At 35.4% G+C, this 19,913-nt stretch overlaps 1 protein-coding gene across 2 annotated transcripts in view; it reads right to left on the bottom strand.

Annotated features, from left to right (window-relative positions):
* Positions 1-19,913, bottom strand: part of LOC145694460 (phospholipase B1, membrane-associated-like) — a 98,452-nt gene that overhangs the window by 39,015 nt on the left and 39,524 nt on the right. For both annotated transcript variants that reach the window (XM_081770752.1, XM_081770743.1), the window contains exons 3-4: positions 14,241-14,448; positions 98-324 (exon numbers count right to left, since the gene is read on the bottom strand). In XM_081770752.1, coding sequence (XP_081626878.1) covers positions 98-324; positions 14,241-14,448 — 435 coding nt within the window. The remainder of the gene's footprint in view (positions 1-97; positions 325-14,240; positions 14,449-19,913) is intronic.

The following is a 19,913-nucleotide window of genomic DNA, read 5'->3' as shown; positions in this document are numbered from 1 at the left end:
TACGTAGTAGAAATCTAATTTCCAGCAATAGCCATTCAAATTACGTTATTTTTGTTGTTCTTTAATAATATAATAAAAAAACTTATGTTGTTTTTACCTTCCAATCTTTTCTGAAGTCAACCCTCGGATCTTTCTTCATTCGTTTAGTGACAATAGCTGCTTCGTACGGAAGGTCTTCGTCGGGAACTCCATTCACAGCAACATTAAATTTAGCCTTTTTGTGGTACGAGAAACACGTACCCATCGAAAAACCATAAAGGTTTGGATTGTACTCCTTTAAAATATTGGGTAACGTAAGATACTTCTTCCAATTGTCATCTCCACCTGGAAACAGAAAACATTTCGTTTATAGAATATTCAATACATCTCCCAAATAGTTAAAGTTTCTGAAGTATAGAATTGAAAAGTAACTAATGTATGTTGAAGTAGCAGCTTCCAACAGAACCTTTCAAGCATGACGTAAGAAGAGTCAGAATTTTTTAAAAGAAAAATACTTTAATGTCTTTTTATTTAGTTATTTTCTTTTTACAATTATGCTTACTTCTTATAAACAGTATAAAGCAGAATGTATACTTATTTGTACCCTATGTTTGCTCGCTATGTAAAACCATTCAATCATTCAAAACGAACTTTTGAACATAGCTGGCTAGCACTAGGGGTAGACTGGCTTCATGAAAAAAGCGGTAGTACAGAGTGCTGTACCAGTTGATCAAGGGGAAAAGTTATCACGTTATTTATATACGTCTGTTGCTATCTTATAATATATCTATAACTCCACACGATTTTAACTATAACATACAACATAATTTGAAATTCTAATACATTATCAGTGTTTAAAAACAGAGTGAAAAATGAGACATAATAGAATATCAACCAATAGGTCTTCTTGATAGTATAACCGTTTCCGGGTTATAGATACTCTTTGGTTCCCGATTATACAAGCAACGTAAGGAAAAATCTCTTTTAATATATTTTTATATTCTAGAAATAACTTTCTTTATAATAGTGAACATTGATGAGAAATCAGTTTCCTTCATTGTTTTATCCAAGTATCTTAGGAGGGAAAAATTTCCCTCCCAAAATTGTAGAATCCCCCCAAAGGGCCTGTGTAAGTTCTCGTCAAAAATAAAAGTTCTATTTGTCTCGCTTTTTTGCTGTATTCCTATAGATATAAAGGCAACTCCTCAGAAAAAAAATATTTCGATAACGATTTCAAGAAAGTAGGGCCAAAATCCCGCAAATGTTTATAATGGAGTATATGGGAAACTACATGTTATAATCGGATTTTTGTAGGTACCGTCCACAAGTCTGAGATCAATGATTTGCACACATGATGTGCATCAGAGTACGGGACAAATAATAGGTAGACACGAAAGTGGTGTTATGTTTCTTTTGGTTGATACAGGGTGTTGAAATTGGGCTCTATCTGGTAGTTTAATAGACTGTATGGGAGAGTCTACAATTTGGTGGCTGTGAATTGTATTACGTACCATCAGCTCCTCCGAAATGCAGATCAAGATGATGTGGTGTTCCTCCCGAAGGCAGGGCTGTGACCCGAAGTTCCCTTGGAAAGGTGAACCCACGATGGTTTGCCATTGCCTGCCATGAGATGATGACGTCCGAAGGATGGAACCTACAGTTGAACAAGGGATCCGGACTTCCTCTGTCCCCACCGGGAAGAGAACCTGGGTTGCCTTGATTACAAGGCGAAGAACTTATCCATTCATCCACCGGGGACACATTGTTACAAATAAGACCATTGGCATATTATGATTTTTAATATTGCGAAATATGCAGGAAAGAAAGTGTTTGGGTCTGTTTCACACCGACACACACATACACAGACACACAAATAAGGCATCGGAAACACAAAGATCACAAACTGTGAAATTCTATTGGAATGGACAATATTGTCCTTACATGTCAATGACAACACCACGAATAGTGGTCAAAATGTGCCGCAGATCTCCTTATAACCAAAGTTAAGTCATGCCTGGATCTTTATTGCCGTTTATGTCCTTAGTGTCGAAAAAAATACTACTTAGGTGCGAAGCTGGAAAATGAACAGTTTCATAATGAACAACACCAAGATACCAAAGAACGGAAGCCATAAGAGAGCAACATCCGAGAACACGAGCTCCACTGGGGCATTTGCAGTACCATCCAAGAATAGCGTCGGCCCCTGATTTTTCTGGATCATATTCAATGAAAATTGTTACTGCAAACTCTGTACATGTCGAGATTGAATTTTAAACCTCACGAAGTGTGGAGTGATATGCAAATGGAACAGTGAAAAACTACCATCAGATTTCATGTGCTCAGCTGCATATGCGTGAGCATTTTGGATTCGATAAATTTCAAGCGTGATTTTGAATAAGTCTTCTTCTATCAATCGAGGGAAGTCAATAATTGACGATCCGTCACACGGTTCCCAAATCTTTGCTGAACGTTTGTCAATATTACCGGATGTCTGTAGTTTATTTTGTAGTTCGTTTGTTAAACGAGAACGTGATAAGATTTCAATATTTTCGTCAGACTCTTCTGGTACATCGTTGGTCAATGGAAGCGCAAACTGATTCTCTAAGGCACCTGCAATGAGTAAATACTGGCGTAAGTAGGGAAGAGCCGCAATTGGAACCCTATCCTTAAACATCTTGTACTTCATTTTGAGATGGTCATTTTTCGCTTCTACACACTACCTACCCTTTGTGACAATACATGTTTGGTTTGCAGGCAGGCAGTCATGCTGCTTCTTTCTCTTTTCTAAAAGATATGGCATATTCGCAATGATCCCCGCCTCCTCTAACACCGTCATGGAATCTCGGAATCCCCTATCAACCAAAACGCAGTCCCCTGGTCGTAAGAGGTAGTTTAAACCATTTGCTGTGTCGGTGAACATAAAGTTTGTAATACTAGCATCATTATTTACACCAACATATGGACCAACAATGTCAACAACGTACCCGCTGAGTGTAACGATCATCATGGGTTTCACTAAAGGACGTCCTTTTTGCACATTATAGAGACGCCTTTGCAGAGTGTAGTTCGTCGATTTTTCGGTGTAAATGTATGTTCCGTCAAAGACTTTAGTCTTGCCATCCCCTGCCTCATAAAGTTTGCGGGTACAAGCTGGAACCTTGCTCAGAAGAAACGAACGAGGTAAACGCTTTGAACCCAATACGAACGGTACAAACAGCCTCATCAAAGCCTGTCTGACTGATTTCAATGTACTTAACACACTTCCGTGGCATGGACATCCAAATATTTCTCCCAGAAAGTCATTACAAAAATCATGCCTGAGTTTCATTAACAACATGCCCAGTCTAGTTTCAACGCTTGTAACACTGCTGTTATGTAAGGTGTCACAGAAGCTGCACAGCACAGTCAACTGTTCATTGTTCAATCCCGTGAACACTACTAACTGTTCTTCAGGAATTTCTGCGATGTTTACCTTCATGTGCACAGGCACAGTTGACGTATCTTCAACGTTGAGATCCGATCCCTGACTACCCATTTCTGGTTGTATCTGCACACTTCTCACATAAGAACTTGCCTTTATGTAGCAAGTTGTACATAGTACTGTGACGGACCGAAGCACTGGAATGACTTAAATTTGCTCCCACGCATGTAACTAATCGCTTGTAAGAACTCACTTCCCCACACCGGGCCCTTTCTTTGCCCTCTAAACCATAGTTCGCACACGGAACATTGCCGATGTTTATCCGTGCTTCCACCGGAAGCCATTTGTCACACACGTCACCAAAATATTTTGAAATGAATAATATGGCTTTTGCATTTCACGTTTCCAGACCGGCGAAACCTACCAGAAAATAACACCAAATAGTACACAAAAACAAAATTCGGATAAATGTCGCGAGAAACAGAACAACAAAAGTTACTGGACAAAAGCATGTAGGAATTGCAATTTTCTTGAAGGCACAATGAAGTTGGCACAACACACGAATCGATCTCCACCTACTTGCAGTCACTAAAGACGAGTAAGGAAGTAACTACAGAAATCAACACCTTCACAATGACGCTTCTACTGTACTTACCCCGATAGAGGTAGCCTCGCAACAGACATATAGCAAATATGAAGCGAATGTTTGCGTATACACAACCTCAAACGTCCGGATCGGTCAAACAGAACGTACTACCACTGACGTTTCCAAATATTATTTGCCCCTTACCCTGCTGAACATCATAATATGACAATGGTCTTATTTGTCAGAATATGTCTCCGGTGGATGAATGGATAAGCTCTTCGCCTTGTACTAAAGGGATCTCAATTTCTATTCCCGGTGGGGACAGAGGAAGTCTGGATCCCTTGTTCAACTGTAGGTTCCATCCTTCGGACGTCATCATCTCACGGCAGGCAATGGCAAACCATCGTGGGTTCACCTTGCCAGGGACCTCCGGGTTACAGCCCTGCCTTCGGAAGGAACACCACATCATCTTGATCTGCATTTCGGAGGCGCTGATGATACGTAATACAATTCACAGCCACCAAATACTCTCCCATACAGTCTACTAAACTACCAGATGGAGCCCAATTTCAACACCCTGTATCAACCAAAAGAAACATAACACCACTTTCGTTTCTACCTATTATTTGTCCCGTACTCTGATGCACATCATATGTGCAAATCATTGATCTCAGGGTTGTGGATTGTACCTACAAAAATCCGAATATAAAAAGTAGTTTCCCATATACCCCATTATAAACATTTGCGGTATTTTGGCCCTACTTTTTTGAAATCGTTATCAGTGTCGTCGAAATATTTTTTTTCTGAGAAGTTGCCTTTATATCTATAGGAATACAGCAAAAAAGCGAGACAAATAGAACTTTTATTTTTTACATAGGGTTCTTTTTGTATATATATATATTCAGGTTTCAGATTTAAAGTGCAGTTTATGTTCTTTCAATTTTCGAGTTTTCAGTAGATGTCCTTTTTCATATTTTGCAAAAAAAAAAAAAAAGGTCTCAGTTTTTTTCATGGTACCATTTTTATATTCCCACTTCCCTTGTCATTCCGAGAAAACGCTTGCTAAAATTCCTCTGGATAATGCAATATAAGAACTCAAATCTTTGTGTGATTTTTCCTTTGATTTTTGAAGAGTGCGTAACTGAATATAAGTGTTTTCATTCAATTTTAAAGCAGTATGCAGAGAGAAATATGAAGTTGAGTGATATCTTATGTAAACTTCAAGTGGAGGATATTAGAAACATTTTTCCTACACTATGACATCTAGCTGCCATATTAAGTGTGTGTCCTACAGATATCTGCAAAGTTGAAAGATTATTCTCAACTATGGCACGAATTTATACTAAATTAAGACAACTTAAACCACATCACTTAAGTTCACTTGTGTTAATATCCGGAAAGTCCTTGTGAACTGAAACTATAAGAAGTATTATAAAAATCTGGTTTAATGCATCCCCAAGAAGAATTGCACTGCCTTCTTTTAAAACTTAAAATGTGAAATGGTTAATTAAAAATTTTAATATTTTGTAAATTTAAATACTATATAATATTTATATAATATTTATATAATTTTTATATAATATATTATATAAAAATTAAAATATGTTGTATTTAAACATTTAGTTCATGAAAAGGTAAGAACCTTCTAGAATAGTTTTAATATTTCAATAACTGAATAAATATGAATCTATCTGATCAAAATAATATTAGTAATAATTCTTGTACAGGGGAAGCTTTATATTTCAATAGTTAAAATTAATTTGTAGTAGTGAACAAAGACGCAGATCTCTGAAAGTATATAGACCGTTTCTTTGTGCACTGTAGACCCTATATAAAGGTATGGGTTGCATAAGGTACATGGTTACTTTCCACATGTTGGGCTTCCCCCTAGAACTTCAGATTCCCCCCCCCCCAAACCGAGGGGACTGAATAAAACACTTCTTCAATCGTCGTAATTAACAGAACAAAGCAGTATTTCATTTCAATTATATTTTCATAGCACCAGGTGTTACTACAACAGACAGGCACCAATCCACAGTCGACACTATTGCTAATCACAGTTTATTTGATCAAAAGCACTCTTATGTGTATAATGTTTACAAATATTTAGTGAGTCTTTGAGCATTTTCATTTAATTAGTTAGCAACATTTACATGCTTCATAAACTGAATCAGCAATTCTTTCCCGAAACGTAGTGCTCCGATAAGAGAAATCAGGGTTACTGGAACTAAATATTTTACTTAAATCATGGTTTCTGTATGTTTTACATGTACAATTGCGTTTCCTCGTTCTGAGTATTTGAACAAACTTCCGTCAACCCTTCGGGATTTTCCTATTGAAAGAACAACGCATCAACTACCGTGATAAACTACATTCGTAATAGACGGTCTCCCTTTTATATCAACAAGAAGTGAACGTGCTGAGTGAGGAGTTCATCTCTGTCGAATAAAATGCAAAGATAATCAAGAATCCACATCTACAATAACCCCTTCACTGTAGTAATTCATTGGAGCTCTTACTCCCCCTTTTTAGCTCTTCAAATAGTGCAAATAGTGTGGAAAAGTGTAACGATGACAACCGTTTAAGTTTGTAAATGAATCACGATCGAAATCTCATTTCTTTGAAATTCGTGAAATATTTTTAATTATTATTTGAAGCTATAATCTCTGTTTTGTGGAAATTTTTTGTGTGTGTTTTTTTAACAATTCAAATTTTCCCAATAAATCTTTGTTATCCAGGATATATATATATATATATATATATATATATATATATATATATATATATATATATATATATATATATATATATATATATATATATATGATTGGCGATGTCCCGCACATTTTAACATTCAGAACCACAGGTGAACAACTATGGAATTGTAGCTATAATTGTCTTCCAAAGGACAAACGGTTACAAGCTGGACAAAATAATACATGAGGTTTGAGCGTGAGTGTAAAACCTCATGTGTAGTTTAAAAGTAAATGGACAAAAGTCATTTAATTTCTAAACATAAAAATTGACGCTGTACGAGATGAGACTGACATACTCTCGTTAAGACTGTCATTCGGACGCTAGCAGAACCATAGTACGTAGTATGATTAATTATACTGAGAAGTAGTTTAAAATTATAACATTCAGTTTTAAATTTAAATTTTTGTTTCACTAAAATATTGTCCAAATATACGTCATATCAGCAAGAAGGTGTGTTAGGAAGGTATAAAACAATTTCTGCTAAAGGTGAATTTTATTATTTTATAAATCAAGGTTTTTCTCCCTTCAAAATAAACCCCTTGGGCAGCTAAATAATTTTAGATATTATCAAAATGGCGCGCTTTCAAACGATTTTTGAGCAAATAAATAAAAAGAAGTCACAGAGAGTAATATATGGAAGAGGCTGTACGATGAAGTGTGTTGTCGCGGTGATACCTGTGATAGCGTGATTGATGAACTCTGGTCTCATTCAAGGTGATCCAGAAGATCAAGTCACACATCCCTGTGACTAACCTTCTGGTCAGTCTTGATATTCTTTCGAACCATCTTGCCGCACAATTTTATCATGCCCAAATCCTCTGTTAAAATTTGGTTACCCGCAAAAAGTTCAAATTTAACTCACTACTTATTACTCACACCGTCAATCGATGATCGGACTTGACAAGAGACTTCGGTCTTGCCACATTCTCATCCGTTTTTGAGGTTGAAGCTTGCCCGCAGAAAGTTCGTCTTCCACTTATTCTTTGCCTTCTAAAAAGGATTTGTGCCATTTAGAAATTTGTGATCTACATAGAGAGTGCTCTCCATAAGCTTTTTATAAATTTTCATACGTTGCAGTAGCGGATTCGCCAAACTGTACAGGACATATGATGGCACAAATTTGCTGAAACTTTTCTCAATCCATTTCCGTAACGCAAACTCACAAACACAACTTCACTTTAGACGCTCTCAACAATCGTTTAGCAACTGCAGCAAGTTCAAACTCGTACTGAGTTAACAGCAAGGATTAAGTTAACGGCTGTGTGAAGGCAGAGGCAGCAGCGTTGTCGCTTCGTGCGCAGTTTCATTACTTCGCATCGAGGTGTACTATTACCTCGTATCGTAATAGTACAAAAACCCACATTAGGAAATACTATATGTAACGTTTTTCTCCTCGATAAGATTCCATTTTCTTATAATTAAGAATTACTTTTCTAGAAGGTAAATTACTTTTTCTTTCTTTGTCTTCTCTCTGAAGAAAACGAAGTAGATATTTTTTGTTGTTGTTATAAGAAAGTATAATGTAATCATAATTACACTCATAAACGGTCCCTTTCTAGTTTGAAAAGTTTTCTTCTATTATACATGTATTATATATCGTACATAGACCAAGCGCTTTTTATCTCCTAATTTGAAAGTCCGCTAAAAGCAGTTGTACTGAACTTGAAATTCAAATATTTTGGGTAGAAATAACTATTTTCCAGTGTGGTGGAATCTGAAAAGAAAGTCAATAAGATGTTAGGAAACCAGAGGAAGAGCTATGAAGAATATGTGATGATAATAAGTGTTAGAAAGACAAAAATCATGGTGATTGATACCAAGCGGTAGGTGTAAAATATAGAATTAGGAGAGGAGAAAAATAGAACAGGTGACTATTTTCGATACCAGGGTAGTATTTATAGAAATGACATGAAGTGAGAACGTGACATAAAAGCAAGTTCAGGAATGACGAAATTAGGTTTTAAGAGGAAGAGAAAAGCTTGTTTTGTGGGACCTTGAATAAAGAGTTGAGAAAAGGAGTTATAAAATAGTTCGTGTGGAGTATTGTACTATTTGGGGCAGGGAAATGGACATCGATGAAGAAAGTGTACTGCGAAACGACTGAAAGCTTCCGAAATGTAGATGTGGAGAAGAATAGAGATAATTATTTGGGTCGATCGGAAAACGAATGACAGTGTGTTGAAATGATGGGGGAGAAAAGAACAGTTTTTGATATTATTGAGGAGAAGAAGAGAAACTGGTTGGGACATTGCCTAAGAAGAAACTGCATCATAAGGAACGTGCTAGAGGGTATGGTGGCAGGATAGAGAGGAAAGGGCGAAGGACTCTGCAATTGATCGACGATGTCAAAACAGAAAAATCATACGTGAAGATGAAGAAATTAGCCGAAGACCGTGAAGCACGGAGGCTTCTTAGCTGCGGCAAGTGACTGGCCAAGGACGCCAGAATACTTATGATGATGATGATGAGGTTTCTTCTAAGATTCTTGTGCTGCAATATATTTCTAACAATCTAATAATTAGAGATCATAACCTGAATCGAGAATCTCCAAAACGTGTCCCTTGAGAAGAAGAAACCGAAACGAAGAAAGTATAGTAGGTTCATTTCTACTCGTACATCTGTGTACCTTGGAGTATTAACTCATCAACCTCTTTCAAATAAGATTATAATTTTCCCAAAATACATACAAAGGATGATGCATTAAAAACTAGTACCGGAACTTAATTAGAGTAAATTCAAAACTCACATCGCAATAAAAGTTTGAAGTCGAAGGTTAAGTCGACATCTATCAGTCATAGATCTTATGGTTTCAGATACTTTAAAAAAATATTTCAAAGTTCTATAATATTATTAGCTCTTAACAAAACAAAGCATCTCCATGGGTGATGCGTATATTAATCGATAGATATGATTCAACTGAACAAAATGATATGTGTAGGTATAAGAGCTCACAGAAGCATACCACGAATTGAGATGAACCTCGCACTGAAATACATCCTCGTTAAGTTGTCAATTACGACACTTGCAAGATGACAAATATAGCATAAAACTATTTTAAAACTTCTAAATGTTAATTTACTTTTAAATAAAATATTAAAACACAAGACATGACAGTCGACAGATTACAACAAGTTGAACAAGGTAACATTGTTTAGCAAAAATTCTTTTGTATAGTTTTCGAGAAATTCCAAAATAAACTAACTTTTGTGACACTAAAGTGTTTGATGGCAGAAAAATTTGTAGATTTTATTTTGCTGCAAGAAATTAATATTTAGGTACGAAGTATGGTTTCCGAAAAAATCGAAAATAAACTAAGTTTTGTGTTACAAAAAATGTTATCGTTTGTTGCCAGTAATAATTGGCAGTTTTTATTTTTACTGCAAGGAATTATTATTTATTTTTGAAGTGTAGTTTCGAAGAAAATCGAAAATAAACTAAGTTTTGTGTCACAACAAAGTCTGTCATTTTTAAGCAGAAATAACTTGTAGCTTTTATTTTGCTTCAAGTAATTAATATTTATATGCGGTTTACCAAACATTATTAGAGTCATCAAATCTATGAAGCTCAAGTTGGCAGATCATGTAGCCGGAATGGAAGAAAGTAGGAACTTTCAAAGTCTTAACTGGAAGACCAATTGGAAAACGACCATTAGGAAGACCTAGTCGCAGATGGTAGGACAATATTAAGGTATATCTCGCAGAAATAGGTATACAAAGTAGAAACTGGATTCAGTTGACTAAGGGTAGAAATCAGTGGAGAGCTTTAGTGAACGCGGCATTGAACCTCCGGTTTTCATAGGCCAAAGAATGAGTTAGTTTCCGAGAAAATCAAAAATAAACTAAGTTTTATGTCACAACAAAGTCTGTCCTTTTGTGGCAGAAATAAGTTGTTTTTATTTCGCTGCAAGGAATTAATATTTATATATGAAGTGTAATTTTCGAGAAAATCGAAAATAAACTAAGTTTTGTCTCACAACAAAGTCTGTCATTCTTTGGCAGAAATAACTTGTAGTTTTTATTTTGCTGCAAGGAATTAGTATTTATATATGAAGTGTAGTTTCCGAGAAAATCGAAAATAAACTAAGTTTTGCGTCATAACAAAGTCAGTCGTTTTTTTTTTTTGGCAGATATAACCGGTAATTTTTATTTTTCTGCAAGGAATTAATATTTATATATGAAGTGTAGTTTCCAAGAAAATCCAAAATAAACAAAGTTTTGTGTTATGACAAAGTCTGTCGTTTTTTAGCATAAATAACTTGTAGTCTTTATTTTGCTTCAATAAATTATTATTTGTGCATGAAGTGTATATATATATATATATATATATATATATATATATATATATATATATATATATATATATATATATATATATATATATATATATATATAGTAAATACTGTGTTAAATAGAATAGTGTTATTTGTCTCTTCCTAATGACTAACTCATTCTCTTTACCCACACTGCAATGAGTAATTATTCATCATTAAATTACAATGTATATGATAGTTTGTATCTTACTTGTATACGTTACGTGTGGTCAAATTTATATTAAGATAAATTTGACCTCGATTCCTGTGTACGAGTCTGGGTTTATAAGCATAATGATATGCATTACGCTCGAAGTAATTGAACCTAAATGAATTAACATGTAAATTTGAGTTGTCTAACAATTTTGTTCTTTGGTTAGATTATGATACCTTCCAGAGCATGATACCCATGGGATAACGAGCTAGGCCATGAAAAGCTCAAGTTTACACTACTAGGTTCGAACTCCAGGTCGAGAAATACAAAATTTAATAGCGTTTTCCGAAAGGTCGGAAAGAAACATAAAATAATACTATTAATAATACAAAGATCTCAGTGTCCTACCTTCCCCCCAAAACGGTGTAAGAAGAGCGCAAGGAAGAAATAGATGAGTAGTTATTTCGAACTTTAAATATAGAAATAGCATGGTCATTTTAAAGAATACTCAGGTAATCTAATGTCAGGCATGCTGCAAGGCTAAAAGAGATAATGCTCTACTAGTCTAGTACCTACGGGACTGGCTGTGCTGACTGTTTTACTAGAAGAAATGAATTTTTTATATGACCCAGTTGTCTTTCGATTACAAAAAGAAAATGACGAATAAGTAAATTAGATTAATTAAAACTGAAACTTTTAGCTCAGATGTTTCTCAAGATAATATGTAGAACAAAAAAAATAAAAGATTTATGAATATAATATATATATTCGTTATAAAATCTAGAATTCATTACAAACACAAAAGAAAGTTATTTTTCTTCCTTTATGATTACTTATATAACCAAAACAGCACAGTAGCGAACAATTATCGTTTGATCAAACATAAAAGTATTTATCATAATCAAATGTCATTAATGAAGAACAATTTCAAAAAGAAAGTGATTAAAGTAGAAAGTGAGTAAATCATGACTTACTAGCAAAATCAAAACAATCAAAAATGTAGCAATGGAGAAACTAAAGATGTGCAATTGTAGACCTTAATATTCAGGTGTTTGCCCTTATGGCAATTGTGAATAAATATATTATTCTTACATATTCCACACTAAAAATATTTTTCAATCATATAAAAGAGAGATTCAATAATTTCTATAATATATATATGATAACTATATACTGGGTTTTTTCATACGCATTAATACATACACATAATATATTCATTCTGATAATCAGGAAAGCTAATTAAGCATTGGACCATTTACTCTACGGAATATCTACATTTGAATTTTAGATTTTCTTTTCTAAGAATTAATCGTTTCTTAATTATAATAATCAAGCTGCACAATCTTTGTTTTCTAAATAATTCTTTCTCGAAGGATTTTCATTAATTAGAGTTCTTAATCTATCACTCGGTCTCCATAACTTACGATTTTATATAGCAACGTTTACTAAAATATTCGTGCCATTAGTGTACTTATTGGGTATCTTATTCACTGCTAAGTCCAAGGCTTAATAGCTTCGAAATTACACCCTTTTTTATGTATTCTTAAAACATTGACTACATTATGCTACAATTCAATGTTTACGCTTGCAGAGCGAGAACTTTTCTCTATTCAGGGAACCTACAATTTAATGGTTATGCTTGCAGAGTGGGAACTTTTCTCTATGCAGGGAACCTACAATTTAATGTTTATACTTGCAGAGCGAGAACTTTTCTCTATGCAGGGAACCTACAATTTAATGTTTATGCTTGCAGAGCGAGAAATGTTTTCTATGCAAGGTACCTACAATTCAATGTTTATGCTTGCAGAGCAAGAATTTTCTCTATGCACAGTACATACAATTTAGTGTTTATGCTTACAGAGCAAGAAATTTTCTCTATACAGGGAATGCACATCCAACAATTTAAATGTGATATTTTGCAACATTGAATTACCAAAACAGAATACGAAAGAAACTGATAAATTTATGCAACAGTAAAATATTGTCATGCAGATATAATGTATGAGACAATTCTTATTTTATAACTCCTTTACAAGATAATTCAGCTTCTAAATACATGATATAGTATTCACTAATTGCGAAAGAACAAAGTTATAATGATAATGATAAAAAGTAAAAAAAAATCATTTTGTATATTACCAACTACATTATAGAAAGGACTTATCCGGTTGCAATGACGTAAACAGACTTTGAGGAGATGGCTGAAATTCAGCTCAAATGTAGAAGAAAATGTGTAGATTCTATATTTCAAAAGCAAATTGTTCTAGAATGGATGGATTATAGTCAAAAAAGCACGATACATTAACATTAATATAAATAAAAACTCTTTGAAAAATAAATAATTCCTCCACATCTCAAAAATTAAAAGAGAGAGATAACTCAAATTCAGCTTAAATATAGAAGAGATAATGTGGATGCTATATTCCAAAAGCAAATTGTCAAAAATGGATAGAACATAACAAGAAACCACGACAAATGTCAATGGAAAATCAATGAAAAAAAAATGAAGTCGTCCACTATATCAAAAACTATAATAATTAGATGGCTAATTTGTAGCTTATTGCAAAGACATAATGGAGAGCTAAAATACCATGTATAGCACGTAAATTAAATATGGATAGAACATTGTGAAAACTCAAGTTGTTTAAGTAAAATTAATAATAATGATAAAGTAGGGCTATATGCATCTTCTGCGAATTACCCAGGGCGCTCACACGGAGGTTACGTGCTTGAAATATCTCGCATCTGGATTTGAAATGTCCAGACTCGATTTAGCACGCAACGTAACTTCTGACCGGATCACGTGACACAGTCTAGTCTTTATAGCAAACCAGATAGGACCTTTTAGAAAAGGTAAAATCCATAAACTGTTCATTCCGTTTAATAACAGAAAATAGAACGTTGATTATTGCTTCGATGATGACAAACAGTCGATAAATAAGCGGATGGGACAAGCCAAATAATTTCTATGTTCTCTAAAATACATAATAATAATAATAATTTGTATTTATTGAAGCGAATGTTACATACTGACCTACAGAAAATGATACTCCTCGATCATCTATTAGAAACTCTATTGCTCGGGTAGCCAGACCACCAGATGCTGCTGTTAGACTGTCTCCAATGGCAGCGATCACATCGATATCTCCAGGCATCAGCTGGTGAACGCTGGTGGGTCTAGTTTTAGATCGAAAACCTCGAGTATCACAAGGAAATTCATCTGGAACATTCTTCTGAGTTATCTGCAAGCAAAATTAGCATTGATTGACGTTTTAGTTATCGAAAAAATACTGTGCATATGTTTTATGCAAAAAGCTGACGTTTTCTAAATTCGTCACCATAACTACACATTTATACGGTCAAATTATATCGTCGTGTCATGTTATTTACAAAATATATTATATAACTGAATGATTTATAAAGAGTTATTTGGTAGGTAAAAGACACGAAGCAGAAAATAAGAGAAATGAGCTATACCTTACTGGAAGGAATCCATAAATCAGTAGTCTTTTAGCTGGAGGGGTACTCTGACAGGCGTGAAAGACCATCAAGGGAGCACAATGAACTGGGAAAAATTATTTCTAAGCTGTAAAATCGTTAGTTTTTTACTTCTCCTGAACCTTGATTACCTAAACTTTATATTGAACAGACTTGAACTATGACTACAATCAACCTCTAAAACATTTGAGCATAATTTCAATGGAAACAAAATGATTCAATGTCTTGTAATTTACACAAACGTTTCTTATATTATTCAAATACACACATATACACAAAATTACGACATTAAACTCGATGATACGCAAAGAAATAATTATACAAGATTACACTCCCTGTGACTATAGATTATTATCATTAATATTATCGCAGTGCGCAATTCTGAAAAGGAACTTGCTCGATTAATTGTTATAATAGATTTTAAATTACGTCCTGTAACCAAGTAGGTTATATTGATTGGTTCATGTTAGATTGTATTTTTTTCATTGAATGAAAGAGTAATTTCGAAATTTTTCTAAGTAAAAACCTAATTTCTGCTGAGCACCCACTAAAAGTTTCCAATAGATATTTTGAGCCTTGGAGAACCCATGCGTCGTCGCTTATAGAAAAAAGTATAAACAATCACACCTTATTCCAACTCCGCCATAGCCGGTATCAAACTCGTGTTGACGAAGGAGAAGGGTAGCCCCTATATGCAGGTTGGTGTATTAGAGTTAACGCTGTACGAGTTGTGTTCCATTCACGATAGGATATGTGGGAATTATTTGTTGATGGCAAATTAGGTGTGCAACGAAAGCACATGGTTGTGAATTCAACCATAGTGTGTTGTAGTAGAGATCTCCTGAGTTTAGTACCAATTAACAAGCACAACGAATTACTCATTTAATAGTTCGCAACTAATAGGTCCTGGAACAGACAGATTCCAGAACGAGGCGGTCAACAGGAGCGGAAGTGAAACTGTGAATAGAAGGAATTGGAATAGGCTGAAGGTACAATTCCTGATAGGCCTTCGTGCCAACTACTCAGGAGGCCAATAGAACTTACATTCATGTTTCATAACGTCACGGTTCCCCGACCATCCTCAGAGTATCAACTCCGGCGCTCTTCAGGACCAGAAGTAATGGGTTTTGTGATGTGTTTCTGGTAATGGGACACATCAGCTGGATGACAACTAGTGACCGTTGGCGGCTGACCGCTGTAAGAGGACGCTGGACTAATGAAGGAATATACTGATTGATGGCTGGCGAATCCTCTACACTTTGTGCTTTACTATGACGGGACTCAGAGGAATGTTAGTCTATAATCATTTGCACACAGATGCTTTGCGCCGTGACTTTCCCCCCAACTTGAAGAAAGTGCGATCTTGTTAAGGGGCAGAAGGACCTGAAGATGTACAGGCCTGTACTGCTCCGTCTGTACTGCTTAATCGACAAGCTTCCCTTGAATGATTAAAAAAATATGTGTATGATATAGCTCCTAATATCAAGAGCGTACCTGCCAACCCTGATCTTCCATAGTAGAGAATAACCTTATAAGTACAAGCACTGGCTCCAACCCGCTCTCAATGATTGTAAAAACAATGACTATTCCTGTCCTGAAAGTAATTAACTAACTCTATGGCCTATGGAACCCGGAGGTTCAATGCCACGTTCACAAAACCTCTCCACTGACTTCTATCCTTAGTCAACTGGATCCAGTTTCTACTTTGTATTCCTATGTATTTCTGTGAGATCCATCTTAATATTGTCTTTCCATCTGCGCCTGTCCTATAGTGGAATCAATTCATGACCAACCTGATTATCGACCTACGGTACTTGTTTTCTACTCTTCGTTGTTCGGCCTTCAATGGGCATCGCAGTTCTTCCAGATGTTAGAGTCTAAACATGAAACGATATTCTCAGTTTGTTGCGTTTTTACTCTTTCAAACTTAATAACGCTTTTAGTCACCGTATCTTCATCTTTTCTTTCAGAACCTAGGTAGATAGACTCTCGCAACAGGAGCGAGAACTAACAGGAGGATCCAGGAACTAACATATCATGATTCTGCATGTTCCTAGTACACTAACTTAATGCGTACGAGACATGGAGAATAGACAGATGTCTGTATCCAGGGGCGTTTGCTGAGAGATTTACGAGGAATTACCCCAAAACATCTTTCAGTTTGTGTTTCTTTACATCTTATTCAAAACCTGTATGTTGTTACCCGATGTTACATGTGGCTGGTGAGGAGGCCTCATTGGCAAGACAATCATCATTCAGTTCATGGTGCACTAGGTTTCACAGTCGCCTACACCATTCTCGACTCTATCTCCATCCAGCGGCCGATCACATGGCGAGGAATCTGAACAAGTCAATGCTCAAGGACAAAGTCAAGGCGATAATCCTTTTCAAATCGTCAAGAAGACCTGAAACCTTACGTATCAACAATTACCATCACCAGTAGTAATATCGAACAAAATCCGAATTTTAGCGAAAGAAGAGCCAAATTAAGTGAAACAATCCATCACTGATATACCAACACCACAACTGCTTCATAAGTGGACCTACATATACAACTGTCCGTATCATCAAGCTTACGAACTATCTAAATTCATTGTCAATGGAATTAAATATAAATCCATGCTATTCATCATGAAAGGTTCCTGAAGATCAAGTGTCAAACACAAGATTATTTTTATGTTAATATCAAATTCTGGGTTATAAAACATCTAGAGTCTCTGACCAAGTTGAAAAAGTCGATCCTCCAGTTAAGTGGTGGTGCGATATCACACACTCCAGTCAAACAAATCCACGGAGAGCCACAAACAATTGCCATTATTTCGTTTAAACAAATGACTATCTGCATACCAAAAGCAAAAACCAAACTGTCACCGCTTTTTTTGTTATACTTACCGGGGAAGGTATCCAACCGATACACATTGATTTTAATGACACTTATACACTGGAGACTAGAGACAAAATAAAGAGACCTTTATTTTATTAAAAAAGCTACCGTGGGGTTTGGAGGGAAACCCCTCCAACATCAATAATGCATCCGTTTTGTGGCAACGAAAACTACACAAACACATCTTCGATTTTAATGAAACTTAAACAGTGGGCATTAGAGACAAAAACACAGGACAAGAGGATTGTATTTTGTAATATCGGCAACTGTAGTATTTAAAGAGGCAAAGGTGTGGAGAGAAAGGAGATGGTATTAATTACATCTGGTATGATTGTTGCACAACGTCTAGTTTAGACATGGCTGAAGAGATGAACGTATATATACATACGATCAAGAATATGTGGCCATGATATAATTATTTGGTTAGCAATTGATAAAGTGTCAATAATTCTTATAACACAAGAATAAATTTATACCATTGTAAATAGTTCTGGCAATAGCAGTGTTTATAACATGAACATCCATTTCATTTGATTAGAAATAAACACTTGTAAATTGAACAGTAGTAATCATTTGAAACAACAAATGATAAGCAGTGTAACAATTACGTTTGTTATCTTGACACTCATATGAATTGCATCAATGTTTTAACTAGTAGTTTTGATCAATGATTCGAAAGCAAGGGCAAACATAAACATACACTTCATGTTCTTACATTCAATATAAATTTAGACTCAGTCTACAACACACGTAGTTAAATGCATTAATCAAATTGCACATTGGTAACATCTCATCAATCCAACTGATGTTATAGAACTAATGTTGGTGTATTTTGCCAGTATGATGGACCTGTGGGAAACTCGTATCACAAGCGACGAAACTTAATTCACCAATCACATTTAGGACATGACAACCAGAGATATAAAAGGATCATCTCTCCCCCATGAAGAAGTTACCACAGTTCATTTTGATAGAGATAGATAGATAGATAGAGATTATACACTATTCATTGAAGAACTTCAAGAACAAAAATTTGAACATACTAATAGTATGAAAGATACTGGGACATGTGGTGGAAGGAAGGGACCAGCGAAATTGGAATACAAATGAAGGGTTGTTAACTACTGGAAGAGTGGAAAACCTAAGTTTGCAATGTCGTTGAGCAATGTCATGACAAAGTACAAGAGGGTTAAGTCGATTAGTCAGTTCTACCACTGGGAGAAACAAATTGCTGCTAATGTTACACACAGATACGAATAAAAGTAGATCTGAAAAGGTAGGGGACAGATGACGTCACTCCGTACCCCGTGCCTATCTTTGCCCATTATATATATTTTTTTAGGAAGTTGGAGGATGCTATAGGCTTTTTTTTGGAAGTGGAGTAACGGCGTTTCCCTGCGTTCTCCCTCACTTTTACCCTTGCACACAGAGACAAACTGCATGATATGTCGCGTGTTGTGCCTCAATCTTTCAAAACTTTCCTTTGTGCATATATCCAGGTTCATGACATTGACCTCCAACGTTAGGTTCTACAAACAAGTTGGTAACATAATTTCTTCACTGCATGTATAAAGTGGTTATTAATATTTAAAGTGCCCACAATATTATTTCATGAAAGGTTACAAAGTTAATTACGATGTCGCATCTAGAACAAACTACAGAAAAAGAAATAGTATTTGCTAACTTAATTCAACTAGTGCAGGAAACCGTTGCTACTAATAGAAAAGAACATCTGTAACACTAGACAGAATGGATTTCAACTAGCAGTGCATAACAGTCGAACTTTAGCCCTCTATTGATTAAAATATGTAGAGACTATGGCGCAATTAGTAAGTTCTACAACACATAGTTACACAATTGAACTAATTGTTTTTGCAATCGTTAACTTACTTTCACCATATTCATTACTCTTCAGGAATCTAGCAAGGACTTCGGACCACGAGTGAAAAGACATTTATCCGTCCTAGAAACGTATATTTTGCTGCATCACGTTCAAGGAAGCCTACCAAGGAACATTTAAACGTGTGGCTACAGAATTATATTACCCTATGTGAGGTGCAGGTAGCCTGAGCCGAAACTAAGGTTACTACAACACCAACACAAATAAAATAAAATAAATAAGGTGGGGTGACAGGGAATATTCAAATTAAAACATGAAATTTACATGAAATGCAAATTACCAACATCTGCATAATCTATTCCCTCTTGGAGATGATAGTGTTCTCCTGCAAGAGCCGCCACTTCCACTGGTAAATCGGTAGAGCATAAATAAATTTCAGTTACTACGAACCACAGATCTCAGGGTTATCTGGTCTACAGTCATGG

Source organism: Thermobia domestica, chromosome 1, assembly GCF_964235325.1.
Source record: "Thermobia domestica chromosome 1, izTheDome1.hap1.1, whole genome shotgun sequence".
NCBI classification, from domain to species: domain Eukaryota; kingdom Metazoa; phylum Arthropoda; class Insecta; order Zygentoma; family Lepismatidae; genus Thermobia; species Thermobia domestica.
This window is presented reverse-complemented; position numbering and strand designations above follow the sequence as displayed.